This window comes from Hyaena hyaena, unplaced genomic scaffold (assembly GCF_003009895.1).
Source record: "Hyaena hyaena isolate Hyena2069 unplaced genomic scaffold, ASM300989v1 scaffold_261, whole genome shotgun sequence".
NCBI lineage: Eukaryota > Metazoa > Chordata > Mammalia > Carnivora > Hyaenidae > Hyaena > Hyaena hyaena.
This window is the reverse complement of record NW_024080893.1, coordinates 1,509,062-1,525,214: the sequence shown is the minus strand read 5'-3', so window position 1 is coordinate 1,525,214 and position 16,153 is coordinate 1,509,062. Positions and strand designations below refer to the sequence as shown.

Here is a 16,153-nt window from a genome sequence, read left to right as displayed (position 1 = left end):
TTTGTAGGAAAGCACCACCAGAATAAGGCTGTAGGAATGTGAGCGATGAATCAATTTCACAACAATGCACTTCACATTTCCGCAAAATCCTCAAAAGGAGGCAAAAGCCGAGTGTCATTGGATAGGTTCCTTGTTAAAGTTGTACGAAAAGAAAAAAGATTTATTTCATTGAGCCAATAGAGAGTAGTGATTCCGTTAGTGATAGTGAAAGTCGTCCTACACAATAACCCTCCTCTCTCCTCTCCCTCACACCAGCCATAAAGGTTTTCAAAGATAAGTGCAGGTTAATTGGGTTATTTTTCTTTATGTTTTGCATTTTCTTTATTACTTTGTAGTATATTGCAGTAATCATTTTCATATGAATATTTTTGAGTTGCGGAAGAAATCATCTGAGTTTCCATTATTTCTTATGGGGAAATCTGCTTTGATATGCAAGTGCTTTGGATTACAAGCATGTTTACACAACCAATTATGTTCATGAACCAAGGTTTTACTGTACATAAAGTAAACAGCTTCAGAAGAAACTGGGAAGAAACTGTTCTTTTGTGTCCTGCATTAGCTAGCTTATAGCTAGAATACTGTGTTCAACTATAGGTAATAAACTTCTACAGAACACTGACAGATTGAAATGTGTCCAGAGAAGACGGTCCCAAATGACAAAAGACTTAGAAAAACATCATGTGAAGAACAGCTGAAGGTTATAAGAAAGTTTAGATGGGGAGGGGGCAAATGACATAAGAGAAATGTGTCCTCAAATAATTCAGAAATAACATTCCTCCTATTCAAAGGCAGACCTCTCCTCCTATTTAACTAGGGACTTCTAGCCTGTGTCTTTACCTGTCCTTTCTTCCCTTCTCCTCCTTAAAGCTAATCCTCCAGTTCTGCTCTTATCTATCACTCCCTGCCACTTCTCTAATTTCATGAAATATCTTCACCATTTCTCTTGCATCTTCAGTTTCAGTCTCTTCTTTGGATCCTTGCAACTCTCCATAAAAATACACACTTTTCCACAACCTGGCAATAAAACAGCCAACCAAAGAAATTGCCTGTGAAACTGCTATAACTTTGAACTCCTATCCCATATCTCACTGTCCTTTACTCCATACTTTAGAGAGTCAATTTCTCTTCTGTAGGCACAATGTCTATTTTGTTATTACTATATTCTCTAGCACATAGTAAACAATGTCTGGCACAAAGCATACACCCCATAAATGTATATTCCCTTTCTTATGAACCATCTTCTGTTTCCATGGCTTTATCTCTCACTTCTCTGAGACTAGGACCATTTAAGTGGCACATCCTAAGAGAGACTTCCCTGTCCCTTCATTCAAAATCATAGCAACCAGTGTATTTCCCATGGCACTAATATAATTGGTAATTTTTGTTTATAGTTTTATTTCTGTTTTCCCTACCAATCTCTCAACTACATGAGGACAGGGAACAAATTGTCTTGTTCATGTAGCATAGTGCCTAGTAGCCTGGACTGAGACTGCTGGTGGGAATATGGTGTCCTTATAGGGAAGCTGGATTTTCAGTTAACGGGAAGGAAAAGAAATTGCTAGGATGCTGGTCAGATTGTCAGAGGATTCTCTAGTAAGGTAAGATTTGACCAGACACCTGGAGAAAGCACAGGTGGAAGTCATGTGGGTTAATAAAGCAAAGGCCTTGAGGCAGGAGCTTATCTACTATGTTCCATCAAGAGCAACAAGACCACTAGGGCTAAGTGAAAAAATGGCAAAGGGTAGTCAGAGGTGGCTTCAAAAAGACAGTGGAACTAAGTTGTATAAGACACCTGTGAGCCACTGTGAGGAATGTGGCTTCTGCTCCAAGTGAGATGGAAAACTACTGGAGGTTTTTTGAGCAGTAAAGTGATATGATCTGGTTTAGTTTAATGCCTGCTTTGTTGAAAACAGATTGAAAAGAATCTGTTACGGACTGAATGTTTGTGTCCACTCACTACTCCCAAATTCATATATTGAACCTCTAACCCACAGTGCAAGTGTATTTGAAAACAGGGCCTTTCTGGAAGTGATTAAGGTTAAATGAGGTCATAAGGGTAGGAACCTTTCTCATAGGACTGGTGTCCTTATAAGAGTCGGACACACCAGAGCGTTCTCTCTCTCTCTCTGTTTGTGCACCAAAGGCCATTTGAGGACACAACAAAAAGACAGTCATCAACAAGCCAGGAAGAGAGCTCTCATCAGGAACAGAATCATCCAGAATCTTAGACTTTCCAGCCTCCAGAACTGTGAGAAAATAAATGTTTGTTGTTAAAGCTGCCCAGTCTTGGGATTTTGTTATGGTCACTAGATCAGACTAATATAGAGACAAGAGAAAAAGCAGGGAAACCAGGCAGGAGGCAGGAGATGTACAGGACTTAAACTATAGTGGTGATAGTAGAGGGGATGAATAATGAAATTCTAGATATATTTTGAGCACACAGCCAATAGGATTTGCTGAGGAACTAAATGTAAAAATGAAAGAAATTCTGTCTGGGGGCCGAACAACTATCAGGATGGCAATGCCATTTGTTGAAATGGGAAAGACTGGAAGATGGGCAAATATAGGGAGAAGGAATTATGGAAGCTAAACGTTCAGTTTTGGAAATGTTGTTTGGATGCCCACTAGTCATCCAATAGATATGTTCAGCAGGCAATTACGTCCCTAATTTAGAATTTAGGGAAAGGTCCAAGATGAATAAATAAACTTGGTTATTGTCAGACGAAGATGTCAATCGAAGCCAAGGAATTGGATGAGGTCAACTAGGAAGTAGGTATAGACAGAGAAGAAAAGAGGTCTAAGTACTAAGCCCTGGGACACTCTGAAGCTTAGAGATCAGGAAGATGACGGCAGTTAACCATGGAATGGAGATGGAGTAGATTACACTATTCTCCCCTTGTTTCATATGCCCTTTGTCATATGACTACAGTTCCATCCACTTACATGACTGAAGTATATTTCCCCACTTCTTGATTTGGGACTTAGATTTGTGACTTGCTTCAGCCAATGTATGGTATCTACATGATACAAACATAGACTTAAAATGTGTCTAGTTGGTTGGGCTTACTTAGGCCATGTCCTGGCTAGTCCCAGGAAAAAGGGAATATATACATAGAGCAGAGCAAGCTAACTTACAGCCTAAAGCATAGATTCCCTAAATGACCTGCAAACCTGTGAGTGAGAAAAAAATGCCATTTCTTACTATTGTATGCTACTGAGATTTCTGTGTTTATTGTATAGAAGTATTGTGATAATGGCAATAGCTAACTATTACAGGGGTTTACAGAGTTACAGTGCAAAAATCTACTGGAAAGAAATGAAACAAAGGCTGGTTTGGGACAGAGAGCTGCGACTTTACAAAAGAGGACAGAAAACAGAAAGGTTTATTTCTTGAGCAACTCCATAGATAACAGGTTTGTGAGGCCCAACAGATTTATCTAGCTGCAAGGCTATATGAAAGGCATTCAAGGTCTTAGACTCTACCTAAAGTAAGACCAAGAAGCAGAGAAACAAAAGAGACTGGTGACTCAGATGTCAAAAGAAAAAAGCCTTTTAAATAGGAGGGAGATCTACTTTGTCAATGCCAATGATAAATCAAGTAAAATGATGACAAAGAATTGGCTGTTGGAGCTAACAATATGGCAGCCATTAGTCACCTTCACCAAAGGGAAAAACAAAGACTTAATAGAGTGAGAGAGATGGAGCAGCTTCAAGAGAGAATGGGGGAAAGAAATTTGATACAATGTGTAAAATCAACTCTTTCTAAATATGTTATGAACATATGAAGGGGAGCAGAAAAAGAGGACAAGAGCTAGAGGGAAATGTAGGTTCAAGAGAGGTTTTTTTGTTTTTTTTTAAGATGGGAAATATAACATCTTTGTGTCTCTATAAGGATGATGAAGTTAAGAGGAGGGGAATGTATAGTATTTTAAGGGGAGGATCCAGTGCACAAGTAGAGGACTCAGCCTTAGGGATAAACCTAAAAAGTTCATTTAAAGCACCAGGAAAGAAGGCAGATACACACCCACTGGCAAATGTGGTGGTTCAAATACATAATAGCTTCTATTTTCTCAGTGAAGTTAAAGCAAAGTCAGGATCACAGAGAGATTAGCAGGGAGGGGAGTTAAAGTTTTGGAAAGAAAGGAGAAATTGTAAATAATCATCTAGGGAAGAAGAGAGTGAATGGATTATTAAAATGTAATCTATCCATTTAGGCACATATTTCTCCTGCCACTATAAGCACTTAGAGAACAAAAATGGTACCTTACTCAGGTTTACATCTTAACAGTTTCTAGCATGGGAACTTGTACTCTTTATCATTAACTTTCTGTAATTTTACTTTTGTTTCCTTTAATATTGAAATAAAATCCAATTGGCTTAGTATTTTGCTAGTCCGTAACTTTTTAAATGTAATAAGAGAAACTTAAAACCAATACAGTTAAAGCACTAGCATAAAAAGGTTCCATAGTCTTTAGAGTTTCTACCTGGTCACCCAAATCAGGTTTGAAATCCATAGAAATATTACTAATTTCAAGAAACTTTTGCCAGTTAAAACCCATTTTCTTAATATCTTAATATGACAGATTCTCTTTATTAAGAAATCCCTTAGGACTAAAGGGTTTTTACATAAATATAATTTGAAATTCACCTACACAGAAATTAAATTCTCTCACTAGTTCAAATATGCATTATAATACAAAATTGCTCATAGAGAAATGAAGCAGAAACCAAAACTTCTACATAAAATACTAACACAAATTATGCATTTTAAAACACTTGTAATTACAAGAAAAAGACAAGATCTTCCAGAGCCATCTCTAAATTTTAAAGAATTATTCATAATGACTTGAATGTAATTAAAGTGTATTGTTGTAATTTGCCAAATGGGATTATTTTTAATATTGCTAATTTCCAACTGGTTAGCTAGAGCGATTTAATGAATATTAAAGTCATTCAAACAGTTTAAGGTTACTGTCTGGTATTCTTCACTCTCACTAAGCCAGTGAGATATCAACAAATATCAACATCAAATTTGATATTAAAAAACTTAGCAGTGAATCTGATGGTCAAATTTGGTGACAATTAATTTGAATCACATAATAAAATAAAACACTGACCCAAAAAAAGGCAATAAAACAAACAGAAAATATGTTTTCTATGAACAAAGCAATAATAACAAAAACAAAACATCATCTCAGGCTAACTAAATGCTGAAAGATTCAACTCATTGAGATATATTTTAGAATATGCTGTCAGCTCTACTTCTAGAAAACCTTCAAGATGAAATCATAGAGTAAGCATTAGGTACCAGATCTGATGCTTCTGATCAAGCGTTCATAGTGGTCTGAACATACAGTGCCCTTTTCAGCTGATATATGAGTAACAAATCCAAATGCTGTCTGGGCAAAGTAAAAAATCTAAAGGAATGAATCTGGCAATGATGGTAGAGAAAGGCTGGGACCTTGCAAGATATATATCCCATCTATAAGCATTCGAATTCAATATTTTAAAACACCCTTTTGACCATATAATGCACATCTACAAGCTAAGTTATATCTAAATTAAATATCCTAAAGACCTTCAAGGTCCTCTTCAAATACCACTCTATCAATGTCTCTTCAAGTCCTCCATCTTACAATCTATATTTGCTTCACATATCTCCTTAGCACTTGCCCTACTATTTATTTTAATGTCATCAGAGATCTTATTTACCTTTAATTCTCCAAAAGTACAAAATACAGTAAGTAGTATTTTGCATAAGAAAAGATATGCCATATACATATATAAAATTGAATCCAGACTCTTTCTCTTCTGGCCATGTCATCTAGTACAAAATATGAAAAGATCTTGGGCATGGGTATGAAGTGTGTTACTGTTCTCAGTCATAGTAAAGTCCTTGGTTATAAAGTACTCTGAGCCACCAAGTTTAGAAGTATTCCAGAAATGTTATGAAAGTAGTAATTCTAGATTAGAGAAATTCAACATAAAGAAAATAAACATCTAGCTTATCATTAAACATACCTCTAGAGAGTAACTTTATAAGTCACCTATAATAGTAAATATATATCTATCTCGAGGAGAAGATTGTTGCTTTTTTAAATATGAAGGCTAGAAAAATTCTTGTGCTGATTTTCAAGGCTGCTAAAATAGAATAAATAAAAAATTAAGAAAACATTTTATAAGGGTGCCTGGGTGGCTCAGATGGGTAAGCATTTGACTTTGGCTCAGGTCATGATCTCACAGTTCATGAGACTGAGTCCTGCATTGGGCTATCTAATGTCAGCATGGAACTTGCTTCAGATCCCCTGCCCCCTCTCTCTCTCTGCCCCTATGCCTCTTCCCAAAAATGAACAAACACTTAAAAAAAGGTTTTATAAATATCTAAATAACTAAATAATACAGGCAAAACTCTCATTAGAAGTCTGTTTTAGAGTACCAGCCTGAAACGTAGGATTGGAAGGCCTACGATTTTTACAACTTCAGTGAAAAATGCCTTAGAGACAGACACAAGATTCAGCCTCTAAACAAGTCCTAGGAAAAGGTAACCCCACAAGTTTGAACACTAATTCCACTTGGAGTGTTACAAAACTGGCCACATTCGTTCCCTCTCGGTATTCATACCCCTTTTACAATTTGCACCCTTTTGTAATTGAAGGGTACAATCTGTTTTCCCAACCCTTGAATCTGGGCTGCCTTTGTGAACTGTTGGCCAATCAAGCACTGCAGAAAAGATAGTAAGTGTGCTTGCTCCCAGCTTAGGCTGCTTAGACCTCAAGACACCTTGTATAATCCTGTTCCTTTCCTTTCCTTCTCTCATGTGTACACATGCATGCACATAGAACCATATCACTGTCATGTTCACTGTCATGAACAAGCCCAAGGAAGCCTGCTGGATCATAAAAGACACATGGCAGCCTCACCCATTATCCCAGGCAACATTCTATAGCAGAGCCACTCAACTGATTTATAATTAACCCTGGACACATGAGAGAACCCAGCCAAAACACAACTACCTACCAAGGTTCCGACTAAATCACCACCCACAGAATTATGAGCTAAATGAGTAGTTACTGTGTTAAGCCATTAAGTTCCAGGAGAGTTTGTTATATAGCAATAGCATACTAATAACAGGGGAGAAAGATACAATCCGACAGGAACCAAAAGGGTCTCTGGAAAATAAAAATGCTGCCACTGAGTTGAGAGACAAAAAACAGTAATAAAATGGGAGAAAAATGGTTTAAAAAAAAAAAAAGGTAACCTTGGAACTGGAGTTCACTTGAAACGGATAATAAAAGTAGGTTGCCCTTAAAAAAAAAAAGTAGGTTGTTCTTTCCTTGTGGAGAAATAAAAGCTATCCAAATGTTATCCATGTTTTGAAGCTCAAATCATAACTCTCCAATAAAATTCTTTCTGATTGCCCTTAGGCAGAGTGATCTTTCCTTCATTAATCATGTACAGACAGTACACTACTGAGGCCTGGACTTTAATCAGTAAATATAAATTCATATTCTAGGTTTATCAGCTATGCATCCTTAGGCAAGCTTCTTAAGTCTTTGAATCTGATTCCTCATCTCTTAACTGGAACTTTATAGTTCTCAATCCCACAGGGGAGCTATGAAAAAGGGATTCTAAATGTGTCAACATATTAAACACAAAGTACACACTCAAAAATGTTAAATTGAATTTTAATTGATTCATTCATTGATTCACTCAACTTTGACTGGATTCCTAGTGTGTGTCAGGCTATGTGCTAGACACTAGGAGAAAGGAAACAACTACTAATGATACTACACACAACTGCTTCTAGTAATAATTTTTCACTCCTACAGCCCTAAAATTAGAATGAGCTTAGAAATTATGCCTTATATCTCTTCATATTTCCCAGAAGTGTGTGGCACAGGGTCCTGAATATAGTAGTTATAAAAATATTTCTGGACAACTTAATTAAAAATTGATAAGATTCCTACATATAACTTTTAACATCTGCATCTCAAAGCAAAGCAAGAGCATCATCACTTTTAAAATGTAGGTAAAAGAAGACTCACTTGACAGCTCACATCCATTCCTGCTTCCAAGAGCACCTGAACAACTGCTTTGTGACCATTACGAGCAGCAAGGTGTAGTGGTGTGTGCTTTCTAGTGTTGCAGCTCATTAAGTTAGGGTGTGCACTGATGATCATTTTGACCACCCTCAGTCGTCCATAGAGTGCTGCCAGGTCCAAAGGTGTTTCCAGCTTACTGTTCCTGATGGTGGGATCAGTGAGCTCTTCTAGGAGAACAGCAACTACTTCTGAGTGTCCATACTGAGCTGCACAGTGTAGGGCAGTTTCATTTTCATTGTTCTGTGAAGACAAAGATATAAGATTAGGGTTCTCAGAAATTTAATTATCAAAATCTAAGCAGTAATTTAAAACCAAAGATATCTGAAAATGTATGTTTCAGATTTATCTATTTTAATAAGTATGCCTAACAGAATATCTGATAAAAGTATCTATCATTTATTGCATTAAAAAATCACAATGTTAACCATTTCAAGAGGAAAAGTCAAATTTTCCCCTACATTATATATTCCAGTTTCCAAGAGTGACAAATGATTTAGCCATGTTAGTCTAAGCAGCTCTGCTGGGCCCAGATGGTCAGTGTTACCTGTACTATGTATCATACCTCCATGACATTTGTTAATGAGAAAGAGTAATAAGAATTATAACACACTTTTAACAGACTGGCTTTCCACAAGGCACCTGAGATGGTAAATTCTTGATAATTAAAGAGTTACAGAATGATTTTCCAAATTAAGTTTCATCTTATTTTCCACGTTAAATACAAATCATTGCTTCTTTAGCAAAGAGAATGAAGACATACTGACCTTCAGATTAAACAGCATCATTTTGAAATATAAGTATGGATTGAAAGACAGACTGAGACCCATTGCCACACAATCTACAAGAAGTATCATAGTACTGCATATGCACCTAATAAGTGTTCCAATTGAAAATCAAGAAGATTTTCCTAGAAATTTAGCAAGATAAAAAGTATCCCTGGATAGATCTAGAGAGTATAATGCTGAGTGAAATAAGACAGTCAAAGAAAGACAAGTACCATATGATTTCACTCATATGTGGAATTTAAGAAACAAATGAACAAAGGGGAAAAAAAGAAGCAAACCAAAAAACAGACTCTTTAACTACAGAGAACAAACATATGGTTACCAGAGGGGAGCAGGGTAAGGGGATAGGTGAAACAGATGAAGAGGATTAAGAGTACACTTATCTTGGGGTATGTGGGTGGCTCAGTGGGTTAAATGTCCAACTGCTGGTTTTGGCTCAGGTCATGATTTTACAGTTTCATGGGTTCGAGCCCAGCACTGGGTTCTGTGCTGGCAGTGCAAAGCCTATTTGGGATTCTCTCTCTCCCTCTCTTTCTGCCCTCCCCCATTCATGCTGTCTCTCTCAAAAATAAACTTAAATTTTTTTAAAAAAAGAGTGCACTTATCCTAATGAGCACTGAGTAATATATGGAGTTACTGAATCACTATATTGTACACCTGAAATGAATATAACATGGTATATTAACTACATTGGAATTAAAATTTACTAAATCAGTCATAAGGCAGATGGACCTTTCAGTCCATTTGGGCAGATGGTGTAGATAGATGATATATGACTACATCAGGAGGTAGAAGGGTTAGTCAAGAGAAATGTAAACAAGAAATTTTAGCAAAAATGCAATGATCGTGAATGAGGGTTCTAGAAAAGGGCTGCTATTATCAGAGTCATCATCATAACTAATGCTATGTACCAGGCACAGGTGCATTCCATAAATGTTTACTCATTTACAAGTTACATTTATGTTTACCTCACTATGAGACAGATACTAATATTATCATTATTGCCATTTTATATATGAGGAACTGAATCACTGAGTTGTTAAAAAACTAGCCTTCAAATATAAGGCCTTTTAGTGTTGGGGCCAGGATCTGAATATAGGTAGCCTAGACCCAAAGTCAGTGCTCCTAAAACCATCTTCCACAATAACAATTATTTCTATTGTCATTCGCTGAATATGTATATACATTGGCTCATTTCCCCTACACCATCTGCCTGCCAAGTTTTGTTATATTGTCAAAGAAGAAAGGAAATTAGTGATCTAAAAGTAGAATTTCTATAGATTTTGCTGAAGAGAACACTGAGTTATAATAGGAAATAAATACTTAGATATCTGCTCTGACCATATGAACAGAAGAATAAGTAGGGTTCAAACTCAACAAATCTTAATGTCCCTGAAAGTAACTCAGACTTGCTCTGGCAGATGAATGCAGATAAGCTGAGAGTAAAGAGTTGAAAGCAGAGGGAATATTTGAAAACTTAGAGTGGTAATACAATTTTTAAAGGAGCACTATGAAAGGCTTCTTACTACTTCACCTTCCAAATAAAATTATCAGAAAAGGGCATTTGAAGGCCAAACCCAGAAAAAAACCTACTCCTTGGAGGCACTCACCAAAAAGTTCTGGATAGATAGGGAATCAAGCTGGAGGTATTATTTCTTCCATAATTTTGGAGGTAGTCATCCTGTTCTTAGTTTCAATGTATTGCTACAGTCTACTTCCTCATAGAGACTGACAAGATACAAGTCTACATTCCCTGATTTTTCTTATCTGGCTAAGTTGTAGAAGCCTGATAAGAAAATCAATCTTAACTACTCTATGCCATAAAAATATGATATAGAAATATGCCTTCTGATCAAATCAAATTTGCCCTTGGTTGGAAAGAAATTTAATTTTCAAAACAAAGCACCTCTTCGAGAAAAAAGCAATTATGAAATGATCATTCCTCAAAGACCTCTCTACTTTTGCAGAGGCCTTAGCATAGGAAATTATAAGTGCAAAACTGAAACTTTGTCTATTAACACCAATTAGCATTGTTCAGATCTCAAGAAAAATTATTGAAATCATGCCAGACTTACACAGGAGAAAATATTCATAGAGTTTATCGATGATCAACACATACCTGTACTGTCACATGAGGAAGACCAATTGTGTTACCTTGATAAGAGGCATGATGGTATACTTGTGTCCATACTAACAAATGATCCAAAAGAATCTAATTTCAAATAAACAGACTATGAGGAAGAACTGATAATTGCTAGTAGGTCTACAATGAACTTTCTTGAAGAGTTCTTGATTTCTACTTTTTTTTAACCAAATGGGTGTTCTCCAAAAAAATAGGACACTTCTAGACAATGGGTGGCAGGAAAAAAATGGCTAACAAAAGCTATTTTTCAAAACATCTTGCTTTGGAAAGTAAAACCAATGAAAACTAACACTAGGTAAGTTTGAGTTTTGGTAAATGGCAAGAGAATATACTTATGACATAGGGTCTTCTTGTTTTTGCCCTAATGTTAAAATAAAGGAAAAAAGGAGGAAAAGACAGTGAAGGGGTAGGGGGAATGAATATACCGAGAAATATAAATTGCAAACACACATAATGTCAGAAAAAAGGAAATAATAAATCAGCTGACAAAAGATAGGAAGGATGTATCAATTACAAAAACCATAATCAGGGCACAGTCTATTTTGTTTTCAAAATTATATTGCCCTAAATTGACGACTAATTCTAGGGCAGTATAGAATGGTGACCTAGGTTAAAGTGCTAACCCACACTTGTCAGCAACAGTAAACCACTCAATCTCTCTGAACCTATCTTATCTGCAAAATTAGGGTATTATCCTCCCTATAAACCTTAGAGTATAGAAAATTCTTTCTAAACTTTAAATATCAATATATAAGACAGAATTATTTTTAAAGAAAGCTGTATTAGAAACCAAACACTACTTTCAGAAATCAGAATGAAGCCCTGACAATTATACATAACCTACTATCATAACATGGAATATTATTGGTTAAGAGCTTGAGCTTTCTGTCATCATCAAGACAGTATGGTATTGGCACAAAAACAGACCCATAGACCAATGGAACAGAATTGAGAACTCAGAAGTGGACCCAAAAGTATACAGCCAACTGATCTTTGACAAAGCAGGAAAGAATATCCAATGGAAAAAAGAAAGCCTTTTTAACAGATGGTGTTGGGAGAACTGGACAGCAACATGCAGAAGAATGAAACTAGATCATTTTCTCACACCATGCACAAAAATCAACTCAAAATGGATAAAGGACCTGAACGTGAGACAGGAAACTATCAACACCCTAGAGGAGAAAGCAGGAAACAACCTTCTTGACCTCCACCGCAGCAACTTCTTACTTGACACATCCCCAAAAGCAAGGGAATCAAGAGCAAAAATAAACTGTTGGGACCTCATCAAGATTAAAAGCTTCTGCACAGCCAAGGAAACAACCCAGAAAACTAATAGGCAACCAACGGAATGGGAAAAGATAGTTGCAAATGACATATCAGATAAAGGGTTAATATCCAGAATCTATAAGGAACTCACCAAACTCCACGCCCGAAAAACAAACAACCCAGTGAAGAAATGGGCAGAAGACATGAACAGACACTTCTCCAAAGAGGATATCCAGATGGCCAACAGACATATGAAACGATGCTCAGCATCCCTCCTCATCAGGGAAATACAAATCAAAACCACACTGAGATACCACCTCACGCCAGTCAGAGTGGCTACAATGAGCAAATCAGAGAACTCTAGATGCTGGCGAGGATGTGGAGAAACGGGCACCCTCCTACACTGTTGGTGGGAATGTAAACTGGTACAGCCCTTCTGGAAAACAGTGTGGAGGTTCCTCAGGAAACTAACAGTAGAACTCCCCTATGACCCAGCAATAGCACTGCTAGGAATTTACCCAAGGGATACAGAAATGCTGAGGCATAGGAGCACATGTACCCCAATGTTAGTACTCTCCACAATAGCTAAAACATGGAAAGAGCCTAAGTGTCCATCAACAGATGAATGGATCAAGAAGATGTGGTTTATCTATACCATGGAATACTCCATGGCAATGAGAAACAATGAAATCTGGCCATGTGTAGCAACATGGATGGACCTTGAGGGGGTTATGCTGAGCGAAATAAGTCAGGCAGAGAAGGACAAATATCATATGTTTGCACGTATAGGAGGATTAGGAGGAACTTGACGGAGGAACAAGGGGGAGAAGAAGGGCGGAAATGGTGGGGGAAAGGGAGAGAGGCAAACCATGAGAGACTCTTGAATGCTGACAAAAACTGAGGACTGGTGGATGTGGGGGGGAGGGGGGGATGGGCATGGGGGAGGACACTTGTGGGGATAAGCACTGAGTGTTATGTGGAAACTAATTTGACAATAAACTATTTGTAAAAAAAAAAAAAAAAAGAGCTTGAGCTTTCCATCAGAAAAACCTGCACTCAAATACTGTCTGCATTTCTTGGGGCATCTGGGTGGCTCTGTCATTTAAGCTCCAACTTCGGCTCAGGTCATGATCTCACAGCTCTGTGAGTTTGAGCCCAGCATCGGGTTTTGTGCTGATAGCCCAGAGCCTGAAGCCTCTACAGATTCTGTGTCTCCGTCTCTCTCTGCCCCTTCCTTGCTCATGCTCATGCTCTGTTTCTCTTTCTCTCTCACAAATAATCATTTAAAAATTATTTTTAAAAAACTAATACTGACTGCATTTCTTAGTAGCTGTGATATCATGGGCAAGTTATTTACTCTCCCTAAGGTAGCTTCCCATATATAAAATAAGAACAGTTAATCCCTACTTCATCAGGCTACATTAGAACTTAGTAAGACCATAGATGAACTACTTTGCACATCACCTGGCATACAGTAAACACTCCATAAGCAACAGGATTTATGATGACAGTACTTATGTGCTATTGTGGAGGGCTCTGGAATTAGAGTCCAAATTTGAGTTTTAGTCATTCAGTAATGTGTGGCCTTAGATGAGTTATATAGCTTTACTGAGCCTGATTTCACACCTATAAAATGGGAGTGATAATATCAATTCAGAGGTTGTGAAAATTAACTAAATAACATATTTTAGGTGAAAGCACTCAGCATGGTACCTGGCTATCTTATGTCTCAATATATGTTAATTAGCATTTTCATTCTTTCCCTCTATTGCTTAAATACAAAAGGTTTTTAAGTATATTTCTGTCCTATTCAGAGTGGGAAAATAAATAGAGCTAAAATAAAAAGTTGCTTATGAAAATAAAATTCCCACATCAGAAACTTTTAGAGAAATGACACTGAATGATAGAAATAGGACAGTGCTGGGGCGCCTGGGTGGCTCAGTCGGTTAAATGTTTGACTTCAGCTCAGGTCATGATTTCACAGTCTGTGGGTTCAAGCCCCACGTCCGGCTCTGTGCTGACAGCTCAGAGCCTGAAACCTGCTTCAGATTCTGTGTCTCCCTCTCTCTTTGCCCCTCCCTCGTTCACGCTCTGTCTCTGTCTCTCAAAATAAAATAATTAAAAAATTTAAAAAAAGAAGGGGCGCCTGGGTGGCTTAGTCGGTTAAGCGTCCGACTTTCGCTTGGGTCATGATCTCGCAGTTTGTGGGTTCGAGCCCCGCATGGGGCTCTGTGCTGGACTGCCAGCTCAAAGCCTGGAGCCTGTTTCAGAGTCTGTAACTCCCTCTCTCTCTCTGACCCTCCCCTGCTCATGCTGTCTCTCTCTTTCTCTCCTAGAAATAAATAAAACATTCAAAAAAAATTTTTTTTTAAATTAAAAAAAAGAAATAGGCCAGTGCTAAAGGAATACCATATACATAAAAAACAAATATTAAAAGCATAGTATTAAAAATCAAAAGAAATTTTCAATTTGTTTCCAGTAGAAATCACACGACAAAATAACTTTCAAATATAAATTAATTCTCAGTGTTTTTTTATTTTCATGTCATTTAAAAAATATTTTGCTTGTAAAAACTAACATCCTCTCTTTTAACCTTGGATTGTTTTTCCATCTTATTATTTCAGGTTCACTTTGGGGCATTCAGACAGTTTTAAGAATAACCACCAGATGGCTCATCCCACAAATGATCTTTCACTTTTGACTTTCTGACAAACCTGACAGCATTCCCCAAAATTTCCCTTTGGCATGATATGCTGATAAAGAAAGATATATCTCACATTTTTTAAATATTGAATTTATTACTGCATGTGCATTAAATATATTCTGCATTCCATAACCTGTAAATGTAGAAATTCTGTGATAAATATTAATAACACACTTTTACAATTAATAAAACATTTTTCCTACTTACAGGAACTTTCTACAACTGCATTTTTCTGGGGAAAAATGTATTTTTCTTCCCTCTGGTGTTTATTCCCAGAGCTATGGTCACTTTTCATTCTTTAGTCTGAATTTCAGTCAAAGGCCTGCAGAGTCTGTATGCATTTGAACAGTATGCTAATTGCACTTTATTAGTTGCGCTGGCCCTAGAGTAACCTACTTGCATTGATATTGGACAACTGCCAACCTGCAGCTTAATGCCATGGTTGTAATTCAATTGTTGGACTGCATGCTGGTTTTCAAATATAGTCTTACAAAGTAGGAACAGTAGGGGGCATGCAGAGCTCAAGATGTTTGTTATCATACTGTATTAGGAGACCATATTTTACTTTCTGGAATCTGTGGGTCTTATTTATTTAGAACAGTGAGAACAGTATTCCTTTTTTAATATGTCAGTTATGTGTAATATGGATATTATGCATTTGCCAATATTTTTACTTTATCTGTCAGTAAGTATACTGCTGCTGTGTTTCACGCAACTCACTCTGGACGTAGCAAAAGAAATTTTTAACATAAAAATATATACAGTTGTGACTAGCAACTGTATATACTGTATTTTGCATTTTGATTCATGAAATTATCTTTGCTGTGAAAGTGCTACATAATTGGGAGGCATTATGCAACGAATCTATCATCATTGTTTTAGCATTTAAGATTTTATTAAGGAAAGCTCTAATTTGGGGTGTCTGGGTGGCTCAGCTGGTTTAGTATCTGACTCCAGATTTCAGCTCAGGTGATGATCTTAAGGTCATGAGATCGAGCCCCCTGTTGGACCTCATGCTGGGCATAAAGCCTGCCTAAGGTTCTCTGCCTCCTTCTCCCTCTGCCCCTCCCCTGATGGCATACACACTCTCTCTCTCAAAAAAGGAAGGAAGGAAGGAAGGAAGGAAGGAAGGAAGGAAGGAAGGGAGGGAGGG

The 16,153-nt window shown here is 37.2% G+C and overlaps 1 protein-coding gene across 1 annotated transcript in view; it reads right to left on the bottom strand.

The window, feature by feature from the left end:
* Nucleotides 1-16,153, bottom strand: part of LOC120240752 (ankyrin repeat and sterile alpha motif domain-containing protein 1B-like) — a 928,108-nt gene that overhangs the window by 746,039 nt on the left and 165,916 nt on the right. The window contains exon 4 of the mRNA XM_039245581.1: nucleotides 8,046-8,342. Within this exon, the coding sequence (XP_039101512.1) occupies nucleotides 8,046-8,342 (297 nt within the window). The remainder of the gene's footprint in view (nucleotides 1-8,045; nucleotides 8,343-16,153) is intronic.